The sequence below is a fragment of the Hemitrygon akajei genome, chromosome 2 (genome assembly GCF_048418815.1).
Source record: "Hemitrygon akajei chromosome 2, sHemAka1.3, whole genome shotgun sequence".
Classification (NCBI taxonomy): domain Eukaryota; kingdom Metazoa; phylum Chordata; class Chondrichthyes; order Myliobatiformes; family Dasyatidae; genus Hemitrygon; species Hemitrygon akajei.
This window is the reverse complement of record NC_133125.1, coordinates 36,812,768-36,836,985: the sequence shown is the minus strand read 5'-3', so window position 1 is coordinate 36,836,985 and position 24,218 is coordinate 36,812,768. Positions and strand designations below refer to the sequence as shown.

General features: G+C 39.6%; 1 protein-coding gene across 4 annotated transcripts in view; it reads right to left on the bottom strand.

The window, feature by feature from the left end:
- vps13a (vacuolar protein sorting 13 homolog A) overlaps positions 1-24,218 on the bottom strand; it is a 345,233-nt gene that overhangs the window by 75,806 nt on the left and 245,209 nt on the right. For all 4 annotated transcript variants that reach the window (XR_012101939.1, XM_073070330.1, XM_073070344.1 and 1 more), the window contains exons 51-58: positions 21,708-21,836; positions 13,778-13,911; positions 10,895-11,030; positions 9,415-9,638; positions 8,784-8,937; positions 7,016-7,162; positions 3,355-3,436; positions 732-801 (exon numbers count right to left, since the gene is read on the bottom strand). Coding sequence is in view for 3 of the 4 variants with exons in the window: in XM_073070330.1 (XP_072926431.1) it covers positions 732-801; positions 3,355-3,436; positions 7,016-7,162; positions 8,784-8,937; positions 9,415-9,638; positions 10,895-11,030; positions 13,778-13,911; positions 21,708-21,836 (1,076 nt within the window). In the remaining variant the exon portion in view is untranslated. The remainder of the gene's footprint in view (positions 1-731; positions 802-3,354; positions 3,437-7,015; positions 7,163-8,783; positions 8,938-9,414; positions 9,639-10,894; positions 11,031-13,777; positions 13,912-21,707; positions 21,837-24,218) is intronic.

The following is a 24,218-nucleotide window of genomic DNA, read 5'->3' as shown; positions in this document are numbered from 1 at the left end:
TTCCATGTTTTTATTTAAGATTAAAGCACATATTAATGTTAGCTATTCATTATATTAAATTTGCAAGACATGAAATAATCATACTAATTTTAAAATCACAAAATATTAAAATTAATTTTGAAAATATTTCTCTGGCAACAAAAGGAAACCATGTTCATAATACCCCATTTTAAATAATTCTACTTACTTTGTTTTAAATACTCAACAGGTCAGCTTCCATGAAGAAAGAACCACAAGTTAATATTTCAAGTCAATGAACTTTCATGACCTGAAAAAAATCAACTTTCATCTCACACAAAACACCTGATCTGCTGAGTACTTCCAGCATTGTTTCTATTTCAGATTTCTAGCAACAATTTTTTGTTGGCTTTTTGATTCTTTAGCTTTATTCATTGCTTTTAAATAAAAATTGCTCAAATAGGCCCCAGCATTTTTTTCCACACAATTCAACCCAATCTCTTGGAAGCATAACGCAGAATGTTCTGTTAAAGACAACTGCCAATGCAGCCAGCCCACTTCTTATACACTCTGGAATATATGTATATGCCAAAATGTACACTGTTCTACTTTTCATTTTGTTGGAAAAAAGTTTAACTGATCTAAATTATATAGTGCAAAAAAAAATTGAATGTGGCATATAGGATAATGCTACCAATAGCTTGCTTGACAATTTTTGTTTATTAAATATCATAAAATGGTTGAGAAGATTTATTTCATGTTTTTAAACTCACCTGAAACGAGATATTTCAGACTGCCCTGCAGATCTAATGATGATACTAACATCAGCAAAAGGTTTTGGTGCTATTAAAGGAAAAAGAAAACTACATAATTCCAAAAATAATTTATTTTACAATTTGAAATCTTAAATTTCCCAAATATTTTGATTGGAAGTGTACATTTAACTGCTTCATAACCTTTAGGAAGGACCTTCATAACCTTTAAATCCAGTAATCTTAACTTTGTCAATGCTGAAGTATAGTTGGACTCAAAAGGTGAAGGATTCTTATATTGGGTTTGGAAGACATCTAAAATTGCAGTTAAAAAGTAAAATTAAACCAAAGTGTGTTACGAAGGATGAACAACTCTGATGGGCAGAAAGGGTACAGAGTTGCCCATGTTTCCCCCCCTTGGGAGAATCACAAACTGTTACTGTTACCACGCCGCAAATGAGAGAGAAAGAGAGACAAAGGGAAAAACATACTGGGACTGGAACATTTGCTTCAGATAAGGGAGAGATAACACCGGGAGAGAGAGACTTGTTGTTCCACCGTATTATGACTCCTGAAAGACTTATGGCTCCAGAGAGGGCTGTTTACTTGGTACTATTCTGTTCATTAAATTTCCTCAGTGGACAGCCGGAGTGGGCTGGTTTGATGGGCTAAGCCATTCAAAACTGATTGAGACCTGAGACCCCATGAGTAAGGATAAAAGTGAGGTCTGGGGAGACACCCCTCAGACACACCAGGAGACACACCAGTGAGCACTGCTTAAGTGTTGGAACCCACGAGAAGGTATGGGGCATCGGAGACCGAACGAAGGATCGGTCAATTTTAACTCACAGTGTTTATAGCGAGGCCGGTGGGGGCTTGTGTGTGTGTCTACCCTTGCCTGGGTGACGAGTCCACCATAGAAGAACGGTCTAGCTAAAGGCGAGAGGGGTCATACCTGAATGGCCACAACAACACATCGATGGATCAAGAAGGTAAAGGAAGGTTTGACTGACTATAGCTGTCACTGTTTGCTCGCCCTCTCTCTCTCTTTCTCTCTCCCTCCCTCCAACGGTTACAACAAAAGAACCAACAACTACCTCAGCCTACATAAACTGAACTGAACTTTATACTTTCCCATGATAATTCATTATCCCCTAGACAATGATAGAGCTTGTTTATTATTGATTATTATTATACCAACACTTTCAGGTTTAGTATTGCTAACGTGTATTATCTGTATATTTGCATTGTTGATATTGATTTGTATATTTTACTAATAAACACTGTTTTGAAAATAGTACCAGACTCCAACGGATACTTCTATCTTTGCTGGTAAGACACCCAGTTACGGGGTATGTAACAAGTGCATCAAAAAACATTTCCTTTGCCTATAAATTTAAGTGCATTTTCAGCACATTGCTGAACTCTTAACTGGCAGGTCCTGCATAACTTTCATTTACTGGTTATCCATCACTCAATTTCAATCTTAACCCCAACACCCAACCCTTGATCTTCTGACTACCAGCTAACTCCAAAAACGGCATCACTCTCAAACTTAAAACCTCCTTTACCACTCAAATTCATCCATAACTCAATCTCTCTCTCCCCTACTCAACATCCCCCCCACATGCTTCTTTCCCAATTAAGGAGCAATCCCTCAATTTCTTTTTACCCATGCCATCCATAGCATAGAATGCTGCTGGATTCTGAGAGGAATCCCCACGCTACAACCAGCTCTGGCCATATCACTTACTCAAGCTTTATGCCTTGGATGAAATTGAAGTTTGCATCACAAGGTTAATGTCAGAAATTACCTTAACTCCCAACCATTCCAATGCTAGTCTAGCTCTCACTGTGGCTGCACTTGGATTGCCACGGCGAGTTCCTGTAATTATTGTTTACATTACAGAATGGTCTATTTTAAATTACAAGAATCAAAATTATTTAACAGAATTGTAATTCACATTGAGATTCAGATTTATTTCATGCACAAGGAAAAATACAATGAAAAGAATGGATCATATATTTTAGCAGCTTACACATCAAAGATGTACTGGGAACTGCCTACAGTGCATATAAAAGGTATTCATACCCCCTTAAAAGTTTTCATATTTTAGTGTTTTACAACATTGAATCACAATGGATTTAATTTGGCTTTTTTTTTTACACTGATCAACAGGAAAGACGCTTTTGTGTCAAAGTGAAAACAAATTGGTCTAAACACCTTAACTGCACAAAGGTGATCTCCATTTAACTAATTACGTGACTTCTGAAACTAATTGGCTGCACCAGTGATGATTTGGTGCGTCATATTAAAGGGGGATGAATACCTATGCAATCGATTATTTTATGATTTATATTTGTAATTTATTTAGATCACTTTGTAAAGATCTGTTTTCACTTTGACACAAAAGGGTCTTTTTCTGTTGAACAGTGTCAAAAAGCCAAATTAAATCCACTGTGATTCAATATTGTGCAACAATAAAACATGAAAACTTCCAAGGGGCTAAATACTTTTTATAGGCACTGTACCAGCAACAATAAAATAAAAACAGCAAAACAAGCACCTTTCCCACTCACAATTATCAAAATGAATTTTTTCAAATATTGCAATTAACATTTCCTCACTATTTTATCAACCAACCTGAATCCATGGCGATGGACTTGGGGGGAGTAACAGGATAAAATGGAAAAGGAAAGATGGCTCCAGAAAGCTGGTTTTGAATCTGAAATTAAGATTAAAATCATTAAACCACACAGTTTCATTATGAAAATCTCAAACTCGCCAAACAAAATTTCCAAAATTAAACACTGAATTTGGTTCTTATTGCAATGAAAGATAAAAAAATGTAACTGCCAGTAAAGAAGACAAAATTCAACTGCCTGAAAAGACTGGATGTAGATGCTGGAATCCTGAGCTCAGCTTACTCACCCTTTTAAGTTGGAAGCTTTGAGAGGCTGGAGAAGGAAAAGGGGTGAAAACTTTTCCAGCCTGGATTTAAGTTACGTGAACCATATCACAAAGCATATAATTTGCTCATCTTTTGTGATAGGTCATTAAGTTCCAGTTTAATAACACTAAGTATATTACTTCTGCTGCTGTTGTTTCTGAATGATTCTTCCTGTTAACAGGTTAAAATTAACATGAAGGATCATTCAGAAACAATGGCAGCTGAAAATATCCTTTATTTCCCCAAAAGCCATGACAAAAATACAGCATAAAGAAGCTCCACTGTGAAGACACAATGTATGAGAAGCAGCTTGCAGTGGTGACAGATAACAAATAAAGATTTTCTAATCAGAATAAGAGTGAAGGAATTATTTGGTCTGTGACAGGCATTGGAAAAGATCAAACTGATTATGCAGGTGTTAAGGAAAGCTGCTGCACAATCTGTTGTTCACATTTTTCTTCTCTTCGCCAGTTGGAGATAATGCGCTTACACTCCAGCTCTGTGATGACCAATTAGGCCAAATGGGATCTGCTTCTTCCACCATTTTGCACCTTCTACATACTTCCTATGAAGAACTTCAGGTTTTTCCTCGCTCCTCCATTTGATCAATCTTTGAAAAGAACATAGCTGGAATACTCCACAGACTGCTTTGATCTTTTTTTTTTGAGGGACATCTTTACATTGAATGTTTACAAAATCTTCACTAAATTAATTTCTGGATGAAGGGTTTGACTTAGGAGGAAAAAAAATGAACAATTGGAGGCCTATAGTCACTGGAGCTATGTTTCCAAGAAGAGTGGAGGTGGAATTGCCAAATATATCCCAGGTTTGAGTAGTTAGATGTTTGGACCATAGGGAGACAAGGGTTATGGAGATCAGGTAACAAAAACAAAAAAGAAAAATTGAGTGGGTCCCTGTTGAGCTCAGGTGTGAACCCACTGCAATGCATCTATTGCAATGTTCCAATACCAATTCAGCAGTGTGAAAGAATTACTTAGTCTATACCTCTTTTTGTACTAATGGTTAATAAAAGGTTACACAGTTTTGCAAGTACCCAAAGGAGACCACATGAGCAAACTATTTTTGTACAAGTTAGTTTTCTTAAGGTATCAATTCATCAAAAGAATTGAAAAATCATTACATGTCCATTAAAATTACATATGTGATATTTGTTAGAATAATTTGATAGCAATTTTTAAGTATGGAGTTCTCAGTAGGTGTTAAGAAGCAGGGGCCTTTTCTGGTTGGCTGTCAGTAACTAGTGGTGGTCCTCAAGGGTCAGCTTTGGGACCTCTACTTCTCACACTGTTTGTCAATGATTTAGATAAAGGAATGGATGGTTTTGCAGCGAAGTTTGCAGATGATATGAAGATAGGTGGAAGGGTAGGTACTGCTGAGGAAGCAATGCAATTGTAGAAGGACTTAGACAAATTGGAAGAATGGGTAAAAAAGTTGCAGATGGATCACAGTGTTGAGAAATGTATAACACATTTTGATAACAGGAACAGAAGTGCAGACCATTATCTAGATGGGGAGAAAATTCAAACATCAGAGGTGCAGAGGAACTTGGGAGCCCTCATGTAAGACTCCCAGAAGGTTAATTTACAGGTTGAGTCTGTGGTAAAGGCAGCAAATGCAACGTTGGCATTCATTTCAGGGGTAACAGAATATAAAAACGAGGAGGTAATGCTGAGGGTTTATAAGACACTAGTCAGATCACATTTGGAGTATTGCCAGCAGTTTTGGGCCCCATATCCAAAGGATGTGTTGTCATTAGAGAGTTCAGAGGAAGCTCACAAGGATGATTCCAGGAACAAAGGGGTTAACATATGAGGAGCATTTGGCAGCTTTGGGCCTGTACTTACTGGAATTTGGAAGAAAGCAGGGGTGTCTCTTTGAAACCTACCGAATGTTGAAAGGACAAGATAGTGTGGATGTGGGGAGGATGTTTCCTATGGGGGTGGGGGGGGGGGGTAATCCAGAACTCAAGGGTACAGCCTCAAAATTGAGCGGTGACCCTTTCGAACAGAGATAAGGAGGAACTTTTTTTAAGCCAAAGAGTAGTGACTCTGTGGAATGCTCTGCCACAGACTGCAGTGGAGGCCAAAACTGCGGGTATACTTAAAGTTAAAATTAATAGTTTCCTGATTGGTCAGGGCATCAAAGGTTATGATGAGAAGGCACATGTATAGTGTTGAGTGGGACCCAGGATAATCCAAGAAGTGCTGAATGGTCTAATTCTGCTTCTGTCTTCTGATTTTATATAGCAACAGAAATGAGGAAATTTCCCTTTCCAAACTTTTATAATGGGAGCTCCACAGATCCAAGGCATTAGCATTTCATTCGCTTTCCAAACATTTGACTGTTCCTGTCTTACCACTGCTTACACATTCCTTTTACTCCTACTTTGCCCTTGTGCAACGCATTTCTATCTTTACATGAGAAAATCTGCAGATGCTGGAAATCCAAAGCAACATACACAAAATGCTGGAGGAACTCAGCAGGCAACACAGCACCTATGGAAAAGATGTTGATATTTTGGGCCGAGATCCTTCATCAGGATCGGAAAAGAAGAGAAGCTAGAATAAGAAGGTGGAGGGAGGGGAGGAAAAAGTGCAAGGTGGTAGGTGATAGGTGAAACCAGAAGAGGGAGAGGGGATAAGTAAAGAGCTTGGGAAGTTGATTGGTTAAAGAGATAAAGAGCTGGAGAAGGGGGAATCTGATATGAGAGGACAGAAGACCATGGAAGAAAAGGAAGGGGGAGGAGCATCAGACAGAGATGAGGAGATAAAGTGAGAGGGGAAAACAGGAATAGGAGTTTGAGAAATCGATGTTCATGCCATCAGGTTGGAGGCTACCCATACAAGTGTTATTCCGCCAATTTGAGTGTGGCCACATCCCAGCAGTAGAAGAGGCCATGGACTGACATATCAGAATGAGAGTAGGAAGTAGAATTGAAATGGATGGTCACTGGGAGATAATTACAGCATTTTGTTACTTGGTCCATGCTAATGCTCCACACCCCAGTATTTATCTAGAATTAGTGCTTATGTTCGTCCCATTCTATCTCAAAATCGAGTATATAGACTATACAATGCATCAAAAACACACAACCATTTCTGATACAATGGTAATTAAGGAAATGTATATTCAATGATAATTTCAACTATAAATATCTCTATCTCTCAAACACTGATTTCTAAATATTTTCTGCATCATCTGCATGTGCATTTATATTATTTAATTTAAAACTTTTCTGAAAATATTGATCATTATTGCTGATTCTGTGGCTTTTACAAACAATTAGTTTATTATTTCTAGTAACAACTATTATATACGCTTGATGAAACATACCTGAATCTTGAAAACCTGCATTCTGAGAGATCTTTGATGAGCTGAAATTGTATATTCTATTTTTATAGCTGGTTGATAATTTCTTCTTATTTGCACTTCAGAAGGTTGTACAAGTTTCATGTCTGCACCAGTGGGAGTTAGAAGAGCCTTTTTGTGACAAAAAAGATATAATGAATTTTCTTTTCCCTCAAAAATTTGCACTGCCATTTGCAATTTATTTTAGCTATTAATGGTAAGTAAACCAAAAAAAGGAAATCTGCTATTTTCACTTAGAGTAACATCACACATCAAAAATCTCAGTTCAATGGTAGCTGATTTGGGCAACAAATACTGAACTTAGCAGTAACAAATATATTTAGGAAATACATTTAATAAGTCTCTATACTGTATAGCTCTCTACCTTCAGGAAATCCTCTACTTTCATAAAATATAAACAAGGATATTCCAAAATATTTTTATTATTTGGCATAGAGCAACTATGCAGCATATTGATAAAGAATAACTGTGTATTCAAATGAATTACATTACATATAAGGATCTCAACAATTTGGCGTAGATAATGCGTAAACTAGAGATGTCCAAACCACTAGTAAGGATGAAGTGGCAACATCTCTCTTTCTGGGAACATTGAATAATTAATTCCTATCACCAAATATATCTTTACCTCCACCTCAGGAATCACTCCCTCCATAATTCCCTTGTTCACTCATCCCTCCCCACTAATCTCTCCCAGCACTTATCCCTGCAAGTGGCCGAAGTACTATACCTACCCATTCACTTCCTCCCTCACCTCCATTCAGGGCCCCAACAGTCCCTCCAGGTGAGGCAACACTTCAACTGCAAATCTACTGGGGTCATCTATTGTGTCTGGTGCTCCCGATGCAGCGCACTCTACATTGGTGAGATGCATCTTAAGTTTGGTGACCACTTTGTTCACCACTTGAGCAGCCACTAAAAGGAGAAGTTTCTGGGGGCCAAAGATCTAAATTCTGATTCTCATTCCCTTTCTGACATGACGGTCCATGGCCTTCTCTTGTTCTACAATGAGGCCACCATCAAGGAGGAGCAACATCTTATTTTCCATCTGGGTAGCCTCCAACCTGATGGCATGAACATCGTTTTCTCATTCCAGTTAAAAAAAAATCATTCCCCTCCCTTCTTCTTCTCTTCCACACAATGGCCCTTTATCCTACCTCCCCTGGGTCCCCTCCTCTTATGATCCACTCTCCTCTCCTATCAGATTCCATCCTTTCGATCCCTTGATCCCTTTACCTTTCCTACCCACCTAGCTTTATCTAATAGCTATCTCCTCCTTTCCCACCCCACATCTTTATATTTTGTTGTCTTCCCTCTTCCTTTGTAGTCCTGAAGAAGGGTTTCGGCCTGAAACTTTGAATGTTATTCATTTCCACAGATGCTACTTGTCTGCTGAGTTCCTCAACACTTTGTGCCTGTTGCTTTGGATTTCCAGCAACTGCAAAATTTCTCAGGTAAATAATAAAATCATTCTAATTTTCCATTCCCCATTTTTCACCAGGCTTAATGTTTCTCTAATTATTTTTACACATATGGGATATCACCAGGCTTAATGTTTCTCTAATTATTTTTACACATATGGGATATGCTGTTTTCACAAGTTTGACTGGCAATAACATTAAATTTAAGCTTAAGCGAATCAAGAGAAAAGGCATTTTTGAAACTGGAACAATTGGCCTGAAATCAATAAATGCTTCATATTTTGTTACGATAAATAAGATTAACAATATACCTTAACATCACAGGGAAGATCAGCAACGTAGCTCTCATGAGGTGATGCCTCCATATAGTCTTTATAAACCTTTTCCAGCTGAGCTGTTTGCTTCCTACTCATTTGTTTCCAGCGTGATTTTTCTTTGGGTTTACTTTCCCAAATAACATCAGAACTGTGATAGAAACAGTAATAAGTATGCAAACTCTTGTAATTTAATGCCACTAAGTGGTTTCAAATCTACAGTTCATCATATTTCCCCTCTTTTTAAAAAGCTGCTGTATTTAATACAAACTGAGAACTCAGTATTATTTTCAACCTGTTTAGAAGTGACAAGAGATGCAATGTAAATACTATTAAAATCTATGAGAAATCTAATTGTAACAATTTGTTTTTGACAATTTGTTGAGTTTGTAGAGGCAGCACGGTAGCATAGCAGCTAATGCAATGCTATTACTGTGCTAGCAACTCTGCTTCAATTCCCTCTGCTGTTTGTAAGGAGTTTGTACACTCTCCCTGTGACCAAGTGGGTTTCTTCTAGGTGCTCCAGTTTCCTCCCACATTCCAAAGACTTATAGGCTAGTAGGTTAATTGGTCACCTAACAGTAATTAGGTGCAAGGGCTTGTTCATAAACTGTATCTCTAAATTTACCTTGTTATACCAATGTAGATCACTTCTTGCTTTGTTGAATTATTAACCAAAGAAATTCCCAAGTTCTGTAAAGACAGGATAATTTCCTGTTCTGCTATTTCTGCTTTCTCACTTTCGTGAGCCAATCTGAATGTTCTCTCATCGTCTGTGAATAGAATGATTCTCTGCAGTCCCTCAAAGAAGGATTCTACATAAAAAGCCCCATGATTCCTTGGAAGATCATCCTGAAAGTAAAAAGAAATTTCTATTTTATTTCCTTTGCAAATATGAAAATACATAGGTTATAATTATAATTATAATAATGGCAGTATTGCAAGGGTTTAAAGTGCAGAGACAGTAAATGAAGGGAAGGCAAACACACATTGAAAACATTGTTAATTTTAAAATTAAACAGTAAAATAAACTAAGTAACAAAGGCATGTAGGAGCAAGGTGTAAACATTGACACCTGAACTTCTTAGCCTGAATAATTTCAGGTGGCAGCTACTAATGTATTCCACGTAATCACTGTGCAATAGTTAAAACACTAATGCTCTCTAGTCAAGGGAAAGAAAGGACTTTGTCCCTTGTTGGATCAGACACGGGCAGAGGTAAGATGTCGCCAAGAGGACAATTTCTTTGAGCTCATTACGATCACAGAAATTCTCCTCTTTAATGTCTTTCATTTCCCCTTTCAAGGTGGCTGGGGTTTGGTCAGGATCTGTAATCTACAGCTGCACTCAAACTGTGTTTCTTGTTCTCACTCCCACAGCTCACTGACTGGCTGTTTCTCGATATCCCCTGCAGTGGCCTGGAAGACGTGCGCCCTTGAGTTGCTGTTTTTTGGGAGTGTGAATGAACCGATTCTGTACCAATGTCGTTGACTGAGGTGTCGTGGGAGAACGGAACATAGTGATAATGGATGTGGCTCTTGGAGGCTTTTGCACTCAGGCATTCACTCTCTCCTTCTCGATGATGGGCGAGATTTCGTTGCTGATTCTCGAGTCAGAGAAACTCAGAATAAAAGCAATGTGGCAGACTGTAACATTGTAACAGCAAGCTATTTGTATAATTTGTTGGTCTCCCCCCTCGCTCTGAAAGGGGCAACATCTCTCTGATATTGAGAGAGAGAGAGCCTGTGGCATGTCAAACTGTCAAGTGAAAAACAGTTTTTGTTGGACTGCACATCATGGTCTCTCTTTTGGGGCTTTACTATTGCTTGCTTGGTGGGTGGCGACACCTGATGCTTCCTACTGAAATAAGTGGGGGGAAGGGGAGGGTTCGTGTTTTGCTGCTGCATGTGCATGGGAGGGGGCAAGAGGTAGTTTTGGGGGCTTCCAATATTTTCTGTCTTTCATTCTTTGGGATTCTCTTCTATTTTCATGGATGTCTGCAAAGAGTAAGAAATTCAGGTTGTATATTGTATACACTTTCTGATATTAAATGGAACTAAAATGGGGAAACAGCTGAAAATTTTATATAAAAACATTAAACCATCTTACCTTTACCATGCTTAGTTCTCCACCTATATCCTCACATTGGCAAAGCCACTTCAATAGCTTTGGTTCTGTTGGCTCTTCCCAGGTATAGTAAGATGCTTCACCTGGCTCCAAGTGATACTTCTTTCGAGTTGAATTGCTGGTAACAAATTATGAATTTGCAATTTAATGAAGTAGGTTTGAGGCACAACTTCATATTGTCTTTGTTATCATAGAGGGGCCTTAGCACCATGTAAACACTTTTTAACTATGAGACAATACAACTAATGATTTAAAAAAATTAAAATAAGGCCATAAGAGGTACAAACAGAATTAGGTCATTTGCCCCATAGAGTCTGCTTTGCTGTTTCATCATGGCTGATCCATTTTCCCTCTCAACCCCATTCTCCTGCCTTCTCCACATAACATAGAAACATAGAAAACCTACAGCACAATACAGGCCCTTCAGCCCACAAAGTTGTGCCGAAAATGTCCCTACCTTAGAAATTACTAGGCTTACCTATAGCCCTCTATTTTTCTAAGCTCCATGTACCTATCCAAAAGTCTCTTAAAAGACCCTATCGTATCCGCCTCCACCAGCATTGCCGGCAACCTTGCATGTCCTGACTAATCAAGAACCAATCAAACAAATACACCCAATAACCTGGCCTCCACAGCCACCTGTGGCAATGAATTTCACAGATTCACCACTTTGGCTAAAGAAATTCCTCCCTATTTCCGTTCCAAAAGGACATCCCTCTAATCCCAGACTACCCCACTCTAGGGAACATCCACTCCATATCCACTCTATCTCAGCCTTTCAACATTCAATAGGTTTCAATGAGACTCCCTCTACGTTCTTCGAAATTCCAGCAAGTACAGGCCCAGAGCCATCAAATGTTTCTCATAGATGACTTTTTCCATTCCCAGAATAATTTGTCAACCTCCTCTGAACTCTCTCCAAATTCATCACATCCTTTCTTGGATAAGGTACCCAAAACTGCTTGCAGTATTCTAAGTGAAGCCTCATCAGTGCCTTTTAAAGCCTCAGCTTTATATCTTTGCTTTTATATTCTCATTCTCTTAAAACAATTGCCAACATTCTATTTGCCATCCTCACTATTGACTCAACCTGGAAATTAACTTTTAGGGAATCCTGCACGAGGACTCCCAAGTCCCTTTGCTCCTCAGAATTTTGAATTTTCTGCCTGTTTAGAAAATAGTTTACACTTTTGTTCCTTCTATCAAAGTGTTGAACAATACACTTCCTGACACTGTAGTCCACCTGCCACTTCCTTGCCCATTCTCCTAATCCTAGTCCTTCTGCAGCCTCCCTGCCTATCTGCCCCCTCACCCATTTTCGTATCATCCGCTAACGGACACAAAGCCATCAATTCCATTCTCCAAATCAATGACATATAATGTAAAACAAAGCGATCACAACACTGACCCCTGTGGAACACCACCAGTCACCGGCAGCCAACTAGAAAAGGCTCCCTTTATTCCTACTATTTGACTCCTACATCAGTCAACCCTCTACCTATCCTAGTACTGCATCTTTCCTGTAATACCATGGACTCTTATCTTGTTAATCAGCCTTATGTGCAGCACATTGTCAAAACTCTTCTGAAAACTTAAGTTCACAACATTCACTAATTCTTCTTTGTCTATCTACTTAGGGGGCTGTGGAGGCCAGACCATTGGGTGCATTTATGTGTTACTTACTTACATATTTTCAACAAGATGTTTCTTTAAGGAAACCATGCTCACTTTAGCCTATTTCACAATGTGTCTCCAAGTACACTGGAATGCCATTTGCAAATTTGCAGTCCTCCAGAACCATGCCAGAATCTAGTGATTTTTAAAGATTATTAACAATGCCTCCACAATCGCTTCAGCTATCTCTTTGAGAACCATGGGATGTAATCTATCAGGTGACTTTATCTACCTTCAGACATTTCAGCTTCTCAAGCACCTTTCCTTTATAATAGCAATTACACTCACTTCTGCCCTGACACTCTTGAACTTCCAGCATACTGCTAGTGTCTTTACTTCTAAAAAATTTACTTCTAAATTTCTCACTGGTAGTGTACCCTTCGAAACAACTTTGGTCAACTCCTGCCTCATATCTCTATTATTCCCTTTGCACCACTGCAAAACTAATACATCTGACGTCAGTTCTCTGTCTCAAATTGCAGGGTGAAATCTATCATATCTTGATCACTGCCTCCTAAGGGATTCTTTATCTTAAGCTCCCTAATCAAATCTGGTTCATTACATAACACCCAGTCCAGAATAACCCTTCATAATGGGTTCTACCATCAGCTGCTCTAAAAAGCCATCACCTAGGTATTCTATAAATTCTTTCTCGGGATCCAGCACCAACCTGTATATGAAATCACCCACTGACTATCATAACATTGCCCACATGCATTTTCTATCACCCATTGTAATTAGTAGTCCACATCCTGGCTACTGTTTGGAGATCCGTACAAAGTCCCATCATGGTCTTTTTACTCTTGCAGTTTCATAGTTCTACCCACAAGGATTCTACATCTTCTGATCCTATGTCACTTCTAAGGATTTAATTTCTTTTTTTTTAAAACAACAGAACCACCCTAACCCCTCTGCCTACCTGCCTGACCTTGCGATACAAGGTGTATCCTTGGATGTCAAGGTCCCAAATATGATATTTCAGCTACAACTCAATGATGTTATAACTTCATACCTTCCAATCTTAACTACGCTACAAGATTTTCCTTTTTCTGTAACACTGCTAACATGGTTGACATTTTTAGTAAAAAGCCATGCAACTTTTTCAAATTCAATTCTTTTTAAGTATCAATGATACTCAACAAGAATTGATTATCATTGCCACTCAAATTTTCATTATACATGCAAAGGTACCTCTGATGATATTCAATTGTGCTTGTGCCTGTATGGTTAATAATGAGGAATGGAGCAGCCCCTTCATGGTAATCCTTAAAAGTAACCAAGGTAGAATGTTCTGCCAAGTGTACTTCCACTATGATACCTACGAACTGTAATATATATAAGTCAATCAGAAGCAATTAGTGTTGTGATAACATTTTAATTCTTTTAAATGCAGGATTCAAAACAAAGTTTCTGCAAACATTGAGTACTGAAATGGAAATCTTGATCTTATTTCATTGAGAGTGCAGCTGTTAATAAAACACCGAACAAGCTACATTAACTTAATATTTGAATTAAAGGATAACAGTTTTTTTAAAATACTCTTTGAAACTATTAAGTTGAGTAAACAACTAGAAAACTTGTTTAGAGGAGTTAGGGTGGCATGGTAGCGTAGAAGTTAGCACAATTGGTTTACTGTGTCAGCAATCACCAATCAGGGTTCGATTCCTGCCACTGTTTATAAGGAATTTGTATGTTCTCCCCATGACCACCTGAGTTTCTTCTGGGATTTCTGGTTTCCATCCACATTCCAAAGGTGTTCAGTTAGGGTTAATGGACATGAATTGTTTGTACCAATAGTGTGGTGATAATTGTGGGTACCCCCAGCACAATCCCTGGTTGCTGATGCAATACAATGCATTTCACTGTACAGTATGTTTCAATATACATGTGACAAATAAAGCTAATCTTTAAACAACTGGAAAACAGGTTGGTATATAGCTGCTCCTGCAGCAATAATGAAAATAAATAGAAAAAGGCTATTCTGCCCTTTGAACTTGCCCTGCCATTCAACAAGGTTGTGGTTGATCTACCCAATTTCTTATCTTATCCCAATATCCCTGGAATTTTAAATTTCCATAAAACTTTTGAACAGTCAGTAACTGCACCAGCACAACATTCCAGAGAATTCTACAGCTTCACCACTCTCAGTGGAGAAATTACTCATTTGAAACCACGTGGCCTGCCCATTCTTTTAAGGCCTAAGAGCACTCTAGTTCCACATTGCGAAGCCAGGTGAAATGCTCTGGTATGCATTTTGCACCTAAACTGTCGATCCTCTGACAATTTTGTATGTTTTAATGAGCTCACCCCTCATTCTTCGAATGTTTAGAATACAGAAGGTTCTTCCTTTTTTGACAGACCCCAACTCAGGTACCAGTTCAATTAATCTTCACAACGTTCCTTTCTTTGTAATGCAAGGAGAACAAAATATACACACACAATATTTTATGTGTGGTCTCTGCAAGGTCCTTTATAATCATAGCAAGATATCTTTGCCCTTCCAAACAATGCAGTAAAGGTACTAATACATTAACAATTCAGGTTTCAAACAATAATGACCAGATGCCCAAGCCTAGATATGTCTGAAACATTAACACAATACGAATAAATGCAGGCCTTCAGTTAAATTGAACTAAGCATTTTAATTCTCTAGGAATAAAAAAAAAAATTGATATTCTTTAGAGTCAAATGTGATGCTGCTAGGATTTGAAAAAATAAATAAGAGTACCATCTGAAAACACAAAAACTTTCTGAATTTCAGCACCGTTTTTCCTCTTGACCCAAACTTAAAAGTACATCTAACCCCCAATCAGATTTGGACCTTTCACCAAGCTTTGTATCAGCAGCCCACCACTCACTCACCCCACTACCCTTAAGGGGTATGGAGGCTCAGGTGTCAGGTACATTCAAAACTGATCAATACATTTCTTAATATTTAGGGTTAGGAGCAGGAAATTGAAATCGTTGAAGCAGTGGAGGGCATCAGAAGATGTCACGGATGTAGTAGGAAGAGGTGCCACAGTCTTGATTATGGACTCTCTTCTGATATTTTCCCACACAGAGGACATGCAAACCTTGTTCACTAACTTCTTTCCATTCCATCATCCAGTGACTTGACAGCCCGTTCCAGTGAAACAGGAATTCACTTGCACCGCTTCTGATCTAATATACAACAGTCATTATTCATGCTACTGTCTCCAAGCTGCAGATTGGGATACAGCTTGATAAAGTACACGTTCTCAATCGACAAAGGTGACCCTGATTTTCAGCAGTCTGCTGATTTGTAAGCTATCTTACTGTACATTTCCAAACCAAAAGCAGTGGATGAACCAGGAGGTTGGTAGTCTTGCAGAGGGCTAGATCTGTGACATTTAAGACTGGCAACCTAGATCTGTACAATAAAACCAGGCATGACTTACGGAGGTCTACTTCAAGAGCTAAGAAACAATTCCAAGTGAGATTAGAGGTGACATTGGATGCACGTCAACTCTGGCAGGGTTCGCAAGCCATTACTTCCTATAAAGCAAAACCCAGCAGCATGAAAGGCAGTGATGCTTCACTACAAGACAAGCTCAACGCCTCTTATGCTCGCTTTGAAAGAGAGAATAAAACAATAGCTGTGAGGATCCCTACAGCACCCAGTGACCCTGTGATTTCAGGGTGAACCCTTGCAAGGAGGCAGCCCCGGTGAGGTATCTGGTAAGGCTATGAAAACTTATGCCAACTAACTGGCAATGCTCAAGAAGTGCAGTGCCTGCTGTCTTAACAACTATAGTCCAATAGCACTCACATCTACGGTGATGAAATGCTTTGAGAGATCAGTCACAGCCAGAATCTAACTCCTGCTTCAAAAAGATCTAGACCCACAGCAATTTGCTTATTGCCACAACAGGTCTATGACAGATGCAATCTCAATGGCTCTCAGTGTATCTTTGGATCAACTTGACACTACAAATTCTTATCTCAGGATGTTGTATATTGACTATAGCTCACCATTTAACATGATCAGTCCTATAGTCCTGATTGAAAAGCTACAGAACCTGGGCTTCTGTACCTCCCTCTGCAATTGGATTTTCGACTTTCTAACTGGAAGACCACAATCTATGTGGATTGGTAATAACCTTGCTGACAATCAACACTGGCGCACCTCATGAATGTGTGCTTAGCCCACTGCTCTATTCTCTTTATACCCATAACTGTGTGGTTATACACAGCTTAATTGTCATCTATAAATTTCCTTATGATACATTATTGGCAAAATCTCAGATGGTGACAAGAGAGCATACAGTAGCGAGATGTACCAGTTAGTTGAATGGTGTCGTAGCAACAACCTTGCGCTCAACGTTAGTAAGAATAACAGCTGATTTTAGACTTCAGAAAGTGTAAGCCAAGGGAACAAAAACCAATCCTCATAGAGGGATCAGAAGTGGAGAGAGTGAGCAATTTCAAGTTCCTGTGTGTCAATTCCTCTGAGGACTTAACCTGTCCTGAAATATTGATGCAACTATAAAGGCAGCAAGACAGCAGCTATATTCTATTAGGAGTTGGAGGAGATTTGGTTTGTCACCTAAAACACTCAAAAACTTACATAGTATACCATGAACAGCATTCTGACAGACTGCATCACAGTTTAGAATGGGAAGGAATTACTGCACAGGATTTAAGTAAGCTGTAGAAAATTGTAATATTAGACAGCTCCATCATGTGTACTGGCCTTTGTAATATCCAAATTATCTTCAAGGAGTGGTGGTGCCCATCATTAAAGACCCCAACCACCTAATTTGGACCCAAATAATACGGCTGGAGGGCAGAAACCTGAGTAATAGTGCTTAAGATGAAGTAACACGAGTGAATCTGCAGATGCTGGAAATAAATAAAAACACAAAACGCTGATGAAGGGTTTCGGCCCGAAACGTTGTCACTACCTCCTCCCATAGATGCTGTCTGGCCTGCTGAGTTCTGCCAGCATTTTGTGTTTTTATTAAGTAGTTGGCTTACAAACTGAGGCAATAGGCAGTGAGATTTCTAGCAAGAAGAGGCTGATGAGAGGGTGAAATTGTAGTCAGAAAGATGAGTTGCAATGCAAAAGGTGGACAAAATCGAAAAGGGTGAATACAGGACTAAAGGTCATCCCTCCCCCTCCCAGTTTCACCTATCTCTTTGTGCTCCTCTCTCTCCTCACCTTTTAAATCTACTCATCTTTTTTCCCTCCAGTCCTGCTGAAGGGTCTTGGCCCAAAATGTCGACTATACTTCTTTTCATTGGTGCTGCCTGGCCTGCTGAGTTCCTCCAGCATTTTGTGTGTGTTGCAACAGACAAATAATACGGCTTATGCCAGAAGTGAACTGTAAATTAATTAAAATGGAATTGGACATTGGTTTTGATGGTTCAATTATTCTACAAAATTAGTTTGAATAACATCTCAAAGATACTGAACTGAAGCCTACAGATAACAAAGAATTTATTCTTGAGAAAAGGTAACTCCTGTGGGAAATGATATTTGTCACAGTGAAATACACCAAACAACAAGCTACATTGAGCCTGTATGTGGTAAAACAGGAGGGCCAGCATTGTGGGGATGTGAGTGGCTGAGACAACTACAACTTGATTGGAGATCCTTCCACCATTTGTATGCCACCATCCTCTGCAATTAAGCCACCTGAAAGCAAATTAAGAAAGGTACTGGATGATACCACTGCAGTGTTCAAGGATGGCATTGGAAAACTCAAACATATCAAGGGTAAAATAGTGTTAAATGAAAATGCCACACCCAAATTTTGCAAAGCAGTTCGGTTCCTTATACCATTTGTGATAAAGTAGCCAGTAAGCTAAATCGCATGGTGGCTGAAGGAATTCTTTCCAAGATTGAGTGGAGCCCATGGGCAATGCCAGTGGCCTCAGTCACCATGAAGAATGGGTCTGTTATGACCAGTGGTGATTTTAAGGTCACCATCAACCCAGTACTGAAATTAGACCAATATCCACTGCCCAGGATAGAGGATCTTTGCAAACCTTTCTGGAGGAAAACACTTCAGGAAAATGGGCAACTGAGGCCTACTTGCAAAGTGTTTGCCACCATAAACACTCACAAAGGGCTTTATTCCTATAAAAGGCTTATTTTTGGAGAGGCATCTGCACCTGCACTGTTGCAGAAAGCTATGGACCAGGTGTTGTAAGGCTACTTAGGTACTCAGAGTTTGCTGGATGACATTTTTGTAAGGATGACAAGGAACATCTTCAAAACCTTATAATGTTAAAAAGATTAGATTATCTGTTCAGAACACGACGTGTCAGATATGAATTTGTTAAACCAAGCATCACTTCCTGTCGCCAAATCACAAAGGAAAGAAAATCAGCAGGTGTTCCTGGTGCGGCCTCCTGTATATCAGTGAGTGAGACCCAATGTAGGTTGAGAAATCGCTTCGATGAGCACCTGTTTGGGGCTCTATGTGACCTCCTATATATTGGTGAGACCCAATGTAGACTGGGAGACCGCTTCGCTGAGCTCCGTCCGCCAGAATACGCTGGATCTCCTGGGGGACACCCATTTCAATTCTACTTCCCATTCCCATCAAAACATGTCAATCTATAGCCTCCTCTCTACTGTCGCAATGAGGCCATGCTCATCACCTTATATTCTATCTGGCTAACCTCAATTTCTCAAACTTCCGGTAACTGCCTTTCCCCCTCCCCTCCTTCATCATTCCTGATTTCTGTTTACCTCCATCACTTTATCTCCTTACCTGCCCATCACCTCCCTCTGATTCTCCTCAACTTCTCTTTCTTCCATGGTGTTCTGCCCTCTCATATCAGATTCCCCCTTCTCCAGCCCTTTAGCTCTTTCACCAATCAACTTCCCATCACTTTACTTTACCCTTCCCCCTCTCCCACATATCACCTACTACCTTGTATTTCTTCCTCCTGTCCCCCATCTTACTCTGACCTCTCATCTCTTTTTTCCTGTCCCGATGAAGGGTCTCAGACCGAAACATCAACTGTTTACTGTTTTCCATAGATGATGCCTGGCCTGCTGAGTTCCTCCAGGATTCTGTGTATGTCACTTCCTGTGGTCACATTATTGACACACAAGGATTACACAAGTGTGTTGAGAAAATTCAAGCAGTGGTGAACAAGTTAGGTCTTTATTCTTTGGAGCGTAGAAGGTTGAGGGGGGACTTGATAGAGGTATTTAAAATAATGAGAGGGATAGATCGAGTTGACGTGGATAGGCTTTTTCCATTGAGAGTAGGGGAGATTCAAACAAGAGGACATGAGTTGAGAGTTAGGGGGCAAAAGTTTAGGGGTAACATGAGGGGGAACTTCTTTACTCAGAAAGTGGTAGCTGTGTGGAACGAGCTTCCAGTAGAAGTGGTAGAGGCAGGTTTGATATTGTCATTTAAAGTAAAATTGGATAGGTGTATGGACAGGAAAGGAATGGAGGGTTATGGGCTGAGTGCGGGCCAGTGGGACTAGGTGAGTGCAAGTGTCGGCACAGACTAGAAGGGCAGAGATGGCCTGTTTCCGTGCTGTAATTGTTATATGGTTATATTACCTGCATGCCATCACCCAGCTACAAATGTCTTGATGGAAAGGTCTGCCCGAAGTCTAAAAAAAACACTGCAAGCACTGACAGTAGAACACACTACACTGACATGGAAACAGAATCTCACGAATTTCCTCCTTGCATATCGCAATGCAACCCACTGCACAACCAACTCACCAGCAATGCTGTTCCTGGGTTGTCCCTATGTATATAGTTGAGATGTATTCTCTATTGAGTTTATAGCTAACCAGGGAGGAGTGCTACGTATTTAATATTTCAGTAATATATGAGTGATATTGTCTATATTGTTTGATCAAGCATTCTTGTTTGTTTAACTAATATGTGAATTGCATATGTCATCATACTACTATATGATACAGGGGCACCTCATTTAAAATAAACAGTAAGTCAGACCAGCATTCCCAGACTCCAGCATCTTTCTTTGAATTAGTTAAATGTTTTGAAATTACAAAACTTAACACCATTGCTTTCTCTTTCTCCTCCACTGCATTTATTAACCAATCAGCCAGATGGTTTCAACAAAGCTCTTCACAATGACAACCAGGATTCTCAACCTTTCAGAGACATTTCTTTGTCTTCTTCATCCCCTCACCATGTGCTATTCAACTTAAAACTATATTTTTCCTGTTCCAATGAAGCGTCTGCAAGGTATCACGTTAACTTTGTCTTTTAATGAATGCTGCCAGACCTGCTGAGTAGTTCCAGAATTTTCTGCTTTTACTTCAGATTCCCAGCAGTTGCAGTACTTCACTTTTGAACTACAAGATTCAATGGCTTTCGGAAATGTCATTACCCTCAGCTATAAATGGAATAAAGGATGATAAAATGAGCATATTCAGCTCACAGTAGTGATTCTTTTGTTATAAGACAGAGGAAAAGATTGAACAATATTGATACATCTCTGGATGTTAACAATATAAAGAAATATGGGAACAGTGAAATACAATGCAGAGAAAGATCATCTATTATCTTGATGAGAGGCAGCAGGCTCAAAGAGCAAATGGTTGAATATTCTTAAGTTTTTCTAAAAGTCAAATAAAATCATAGACAACTAAGAAACAATATAGAAAGACATTTTTAACTTGCAGGTACAGGGTAATGTAATGGGTGGTCTGTACATGATGACGTAACTAACTGAATTTTTTTACTGTGCTTTACGCTTCTGTGTTTTGAGGGACAATAAATGAGTTGTTATGGCTTTTCTTAAACATAAAACACCTCATGCCATTTTATTTGTGAAAACCTACACAGGGACAACACATATTGACAAAACAGTCATGCATAACTTGAACATCTTTTGTTAAAACTAATGGAAATTTGTTGGCATAACCTATTATTAATTTAAGGAACCAGAATGAGTTGATTAATTAAAGATTATATTAGATAAGCTTTTTTGTTACATGTACATTGAAATACAATGAAATGCATCGTTTGTGTCAAATCAAATCAGTAAGGATTGTGCTGGGCCTACAAAATCTCCTCTGATTTAAAAAATTCACAGACTTTATTCATTAAAAGACCTGTATTTACACACGTATTGTTAATGTACCATTTTACCTTATTATCCAGATGAAGTAAAAGACAATTTTCTTGTTTGTTGAAGTAAAATTTTTGTGGTTGCGCACTGCATCCTTCAACCCGAACGACTAACTTTTCAGAATCTCTGGCAGGCCAGAAGGGGATGCACTAATTGAAACAACAAACTACTTCACAAGGGATACAAATGTTTTAAAAATAGGATACAAATGTCTAGGCTTCATCTTTTTTCAATTGGCTCTACATTTCATGTAATTAATGAGACTCTTACACAATTTGACTATGGATGCAACCAAATTAACATGGAAAAATTAAATCTATCAAAATAAACTATATTTAGCAAACTGAAAACAGGGGAACAAACACAGAGGAGCTTCTATACATGGTTCTTAATCTAACATGAAAATAGAAGCATTGTTATAGAAAAAAAACTTGTACAAGAGCAGTCAAATAAAAAAAAGTGAGCTCAGCTCTAGTTAATGAAATGATCATTTTTGCAAAATGAAAGTCCAATTAAAACTACATGAGAAACATTTCTTCCAATATAATGAATTAATTTAACAAAAAATCTTCACTACAAATTTCAACTGCACATATATAGCAGCATATATATACAGCGGCCATCATCGGAGTGGACTGAGGCAGAGTGGGACGGCTTTGGCTTGATCAGGCTTCGGCGAAAATAGGCAGAGGCGAGGTTGAATGGGGCACGACTGTGCAAGCGCGTGAAAGTTGGCCTCTGAGATCAGCGGGGGAATTTTAAAAGCGAGCAGAGGCTGAGTACAAGCTTCACTCCAGGTGAGGTAAGGCTGGGTAAACTCCTTTAATTAATCTAATTAGCTTCGGAGTAGGTAATGGAGGCAGCAGTTAGGGCAGTTGAGTGCTCCGTTTGCAGTATGTGGGAAGTCAGGGTGAGCACAGCTGTCCCTGATGACTACACCTGCAAAAGGTGCATCCAGCTGCAACTCCTGACAAACCGTGTTAGGGAACTGGAGCTGGATGAACCGGATCATTCAGGAGGCAGAGGCAGAAATAGACAGGAGTTTCAGGGAGATAGTCACCCCTAGGAGTCAGGAGACAGGTAGTTGGGTGACTGTCAGGAGAGGGAAGGGGAACAGACAGGAAGAGCAGAGCACCCCTGTGGCCATTCCCATCAACAATAAGTATACCGTTTTGGATACTGTTGATGACCTACCAGGGACAAGTTGCAGTGGTTGCATCTCTGGCACCGAGACTGGACCCTCAGCTCAGAAGGGAAGGAGGGAAAAGAGGAGAGCAGTAGTGATAGGGGATTCGATTGTTAGGGGGACAGATAGGTGGTTTCTGTGGAAGAGATTGAGAATCCCGGATGGTCTGTTGCCTCCCTGGGGCCAAGGTCCGCGATATCTCGGATCCAGTTCTCAGTATTCTCAAGAGGGAGGGTGAGCAGCCGGATGTCGCAGTCCATGTAGGGACCAATGACATGGGTAGGAAGAGTGAGGAGGTCCTGAGAGGTGAGTTTAGGGAGCTAGGTGCCAAGTTAAAGGACAGGACCTCCAAGATAGCAATCTCAGGATTGCTACCAGTGTCACGTGCAGGTGGGTTTAGAAATAGTAAGATAGTGCAGATCAACACATGGCTGAAGACATGGTGCAGGAGGGAGGGCTCAGATTTATAGATAATTGGGCAGTTTTCCAGGGAAGGTGGGACCTGTTCCTGCGGGACAGTTTACAACTGAACTGGAGGGGGACAAATATTCTTGCAGGTAGATTTGCTAGAGAGGCTCCAGTGGATTTAAACTAGATACAAGGGGGGAGGGGAACCAGAATGTAGGAACAGATGTATGGGAGAAGGAAGAAAAAGACTGTAAAGTTCTTTGTAATGTTAGAGATAAACAGAGAAGAAGAGGTGGAGAATTTCTTAAATGCATTTATTTTAATGCTAGGAGCATTGTAAGAAAGGTGGATGAGCTTAGAGCATGGATTGATACCTGGAAATATGATGTTGTAGTTATTAGTAAAACATGGTTGCAGGAGGGGTGTGATTGGCAACTAAATATTTATGGATTTCGTTGTTTCAGGTGTGATAGAATCGGAGGGGCAAGAGGGGGAGGTGTTGCATTGCTTGTCTGAAAAAATATTACAGCAGTGCTCTGGCAGGATAGATTAGAGGGCTCGTCTAGGGAGACTATTTGGGTGGAATTGGGTGGGAAAGGTGTAGAAAGACTTATGGGGGTGTATTATAGACCACCTAATGGGGAGCAAGAATTGGAGGAGCAAATTTGCAAGGAGATAGCAGATATTTGTAGTAAGCACAGGGTTGTGATTGTGGGAGATTTTAATTTTCCACACATAGACTGGGAAGCCCATACTGTAAAAGGGATGGATGGTTTGGGGTTTGTAAAATGTGTGCAGGATAGTTTTTTGCAGCAATACATAGAGGTACCAACTAGAGAAGGGGCAGTGTTGGATCTTCTGTTAGGGAATGAAATAGGTCAGGTGACGGAGGTATGTGTTGGGGAGCACTTCTGGTCCAGTGATCACAATGCCATTA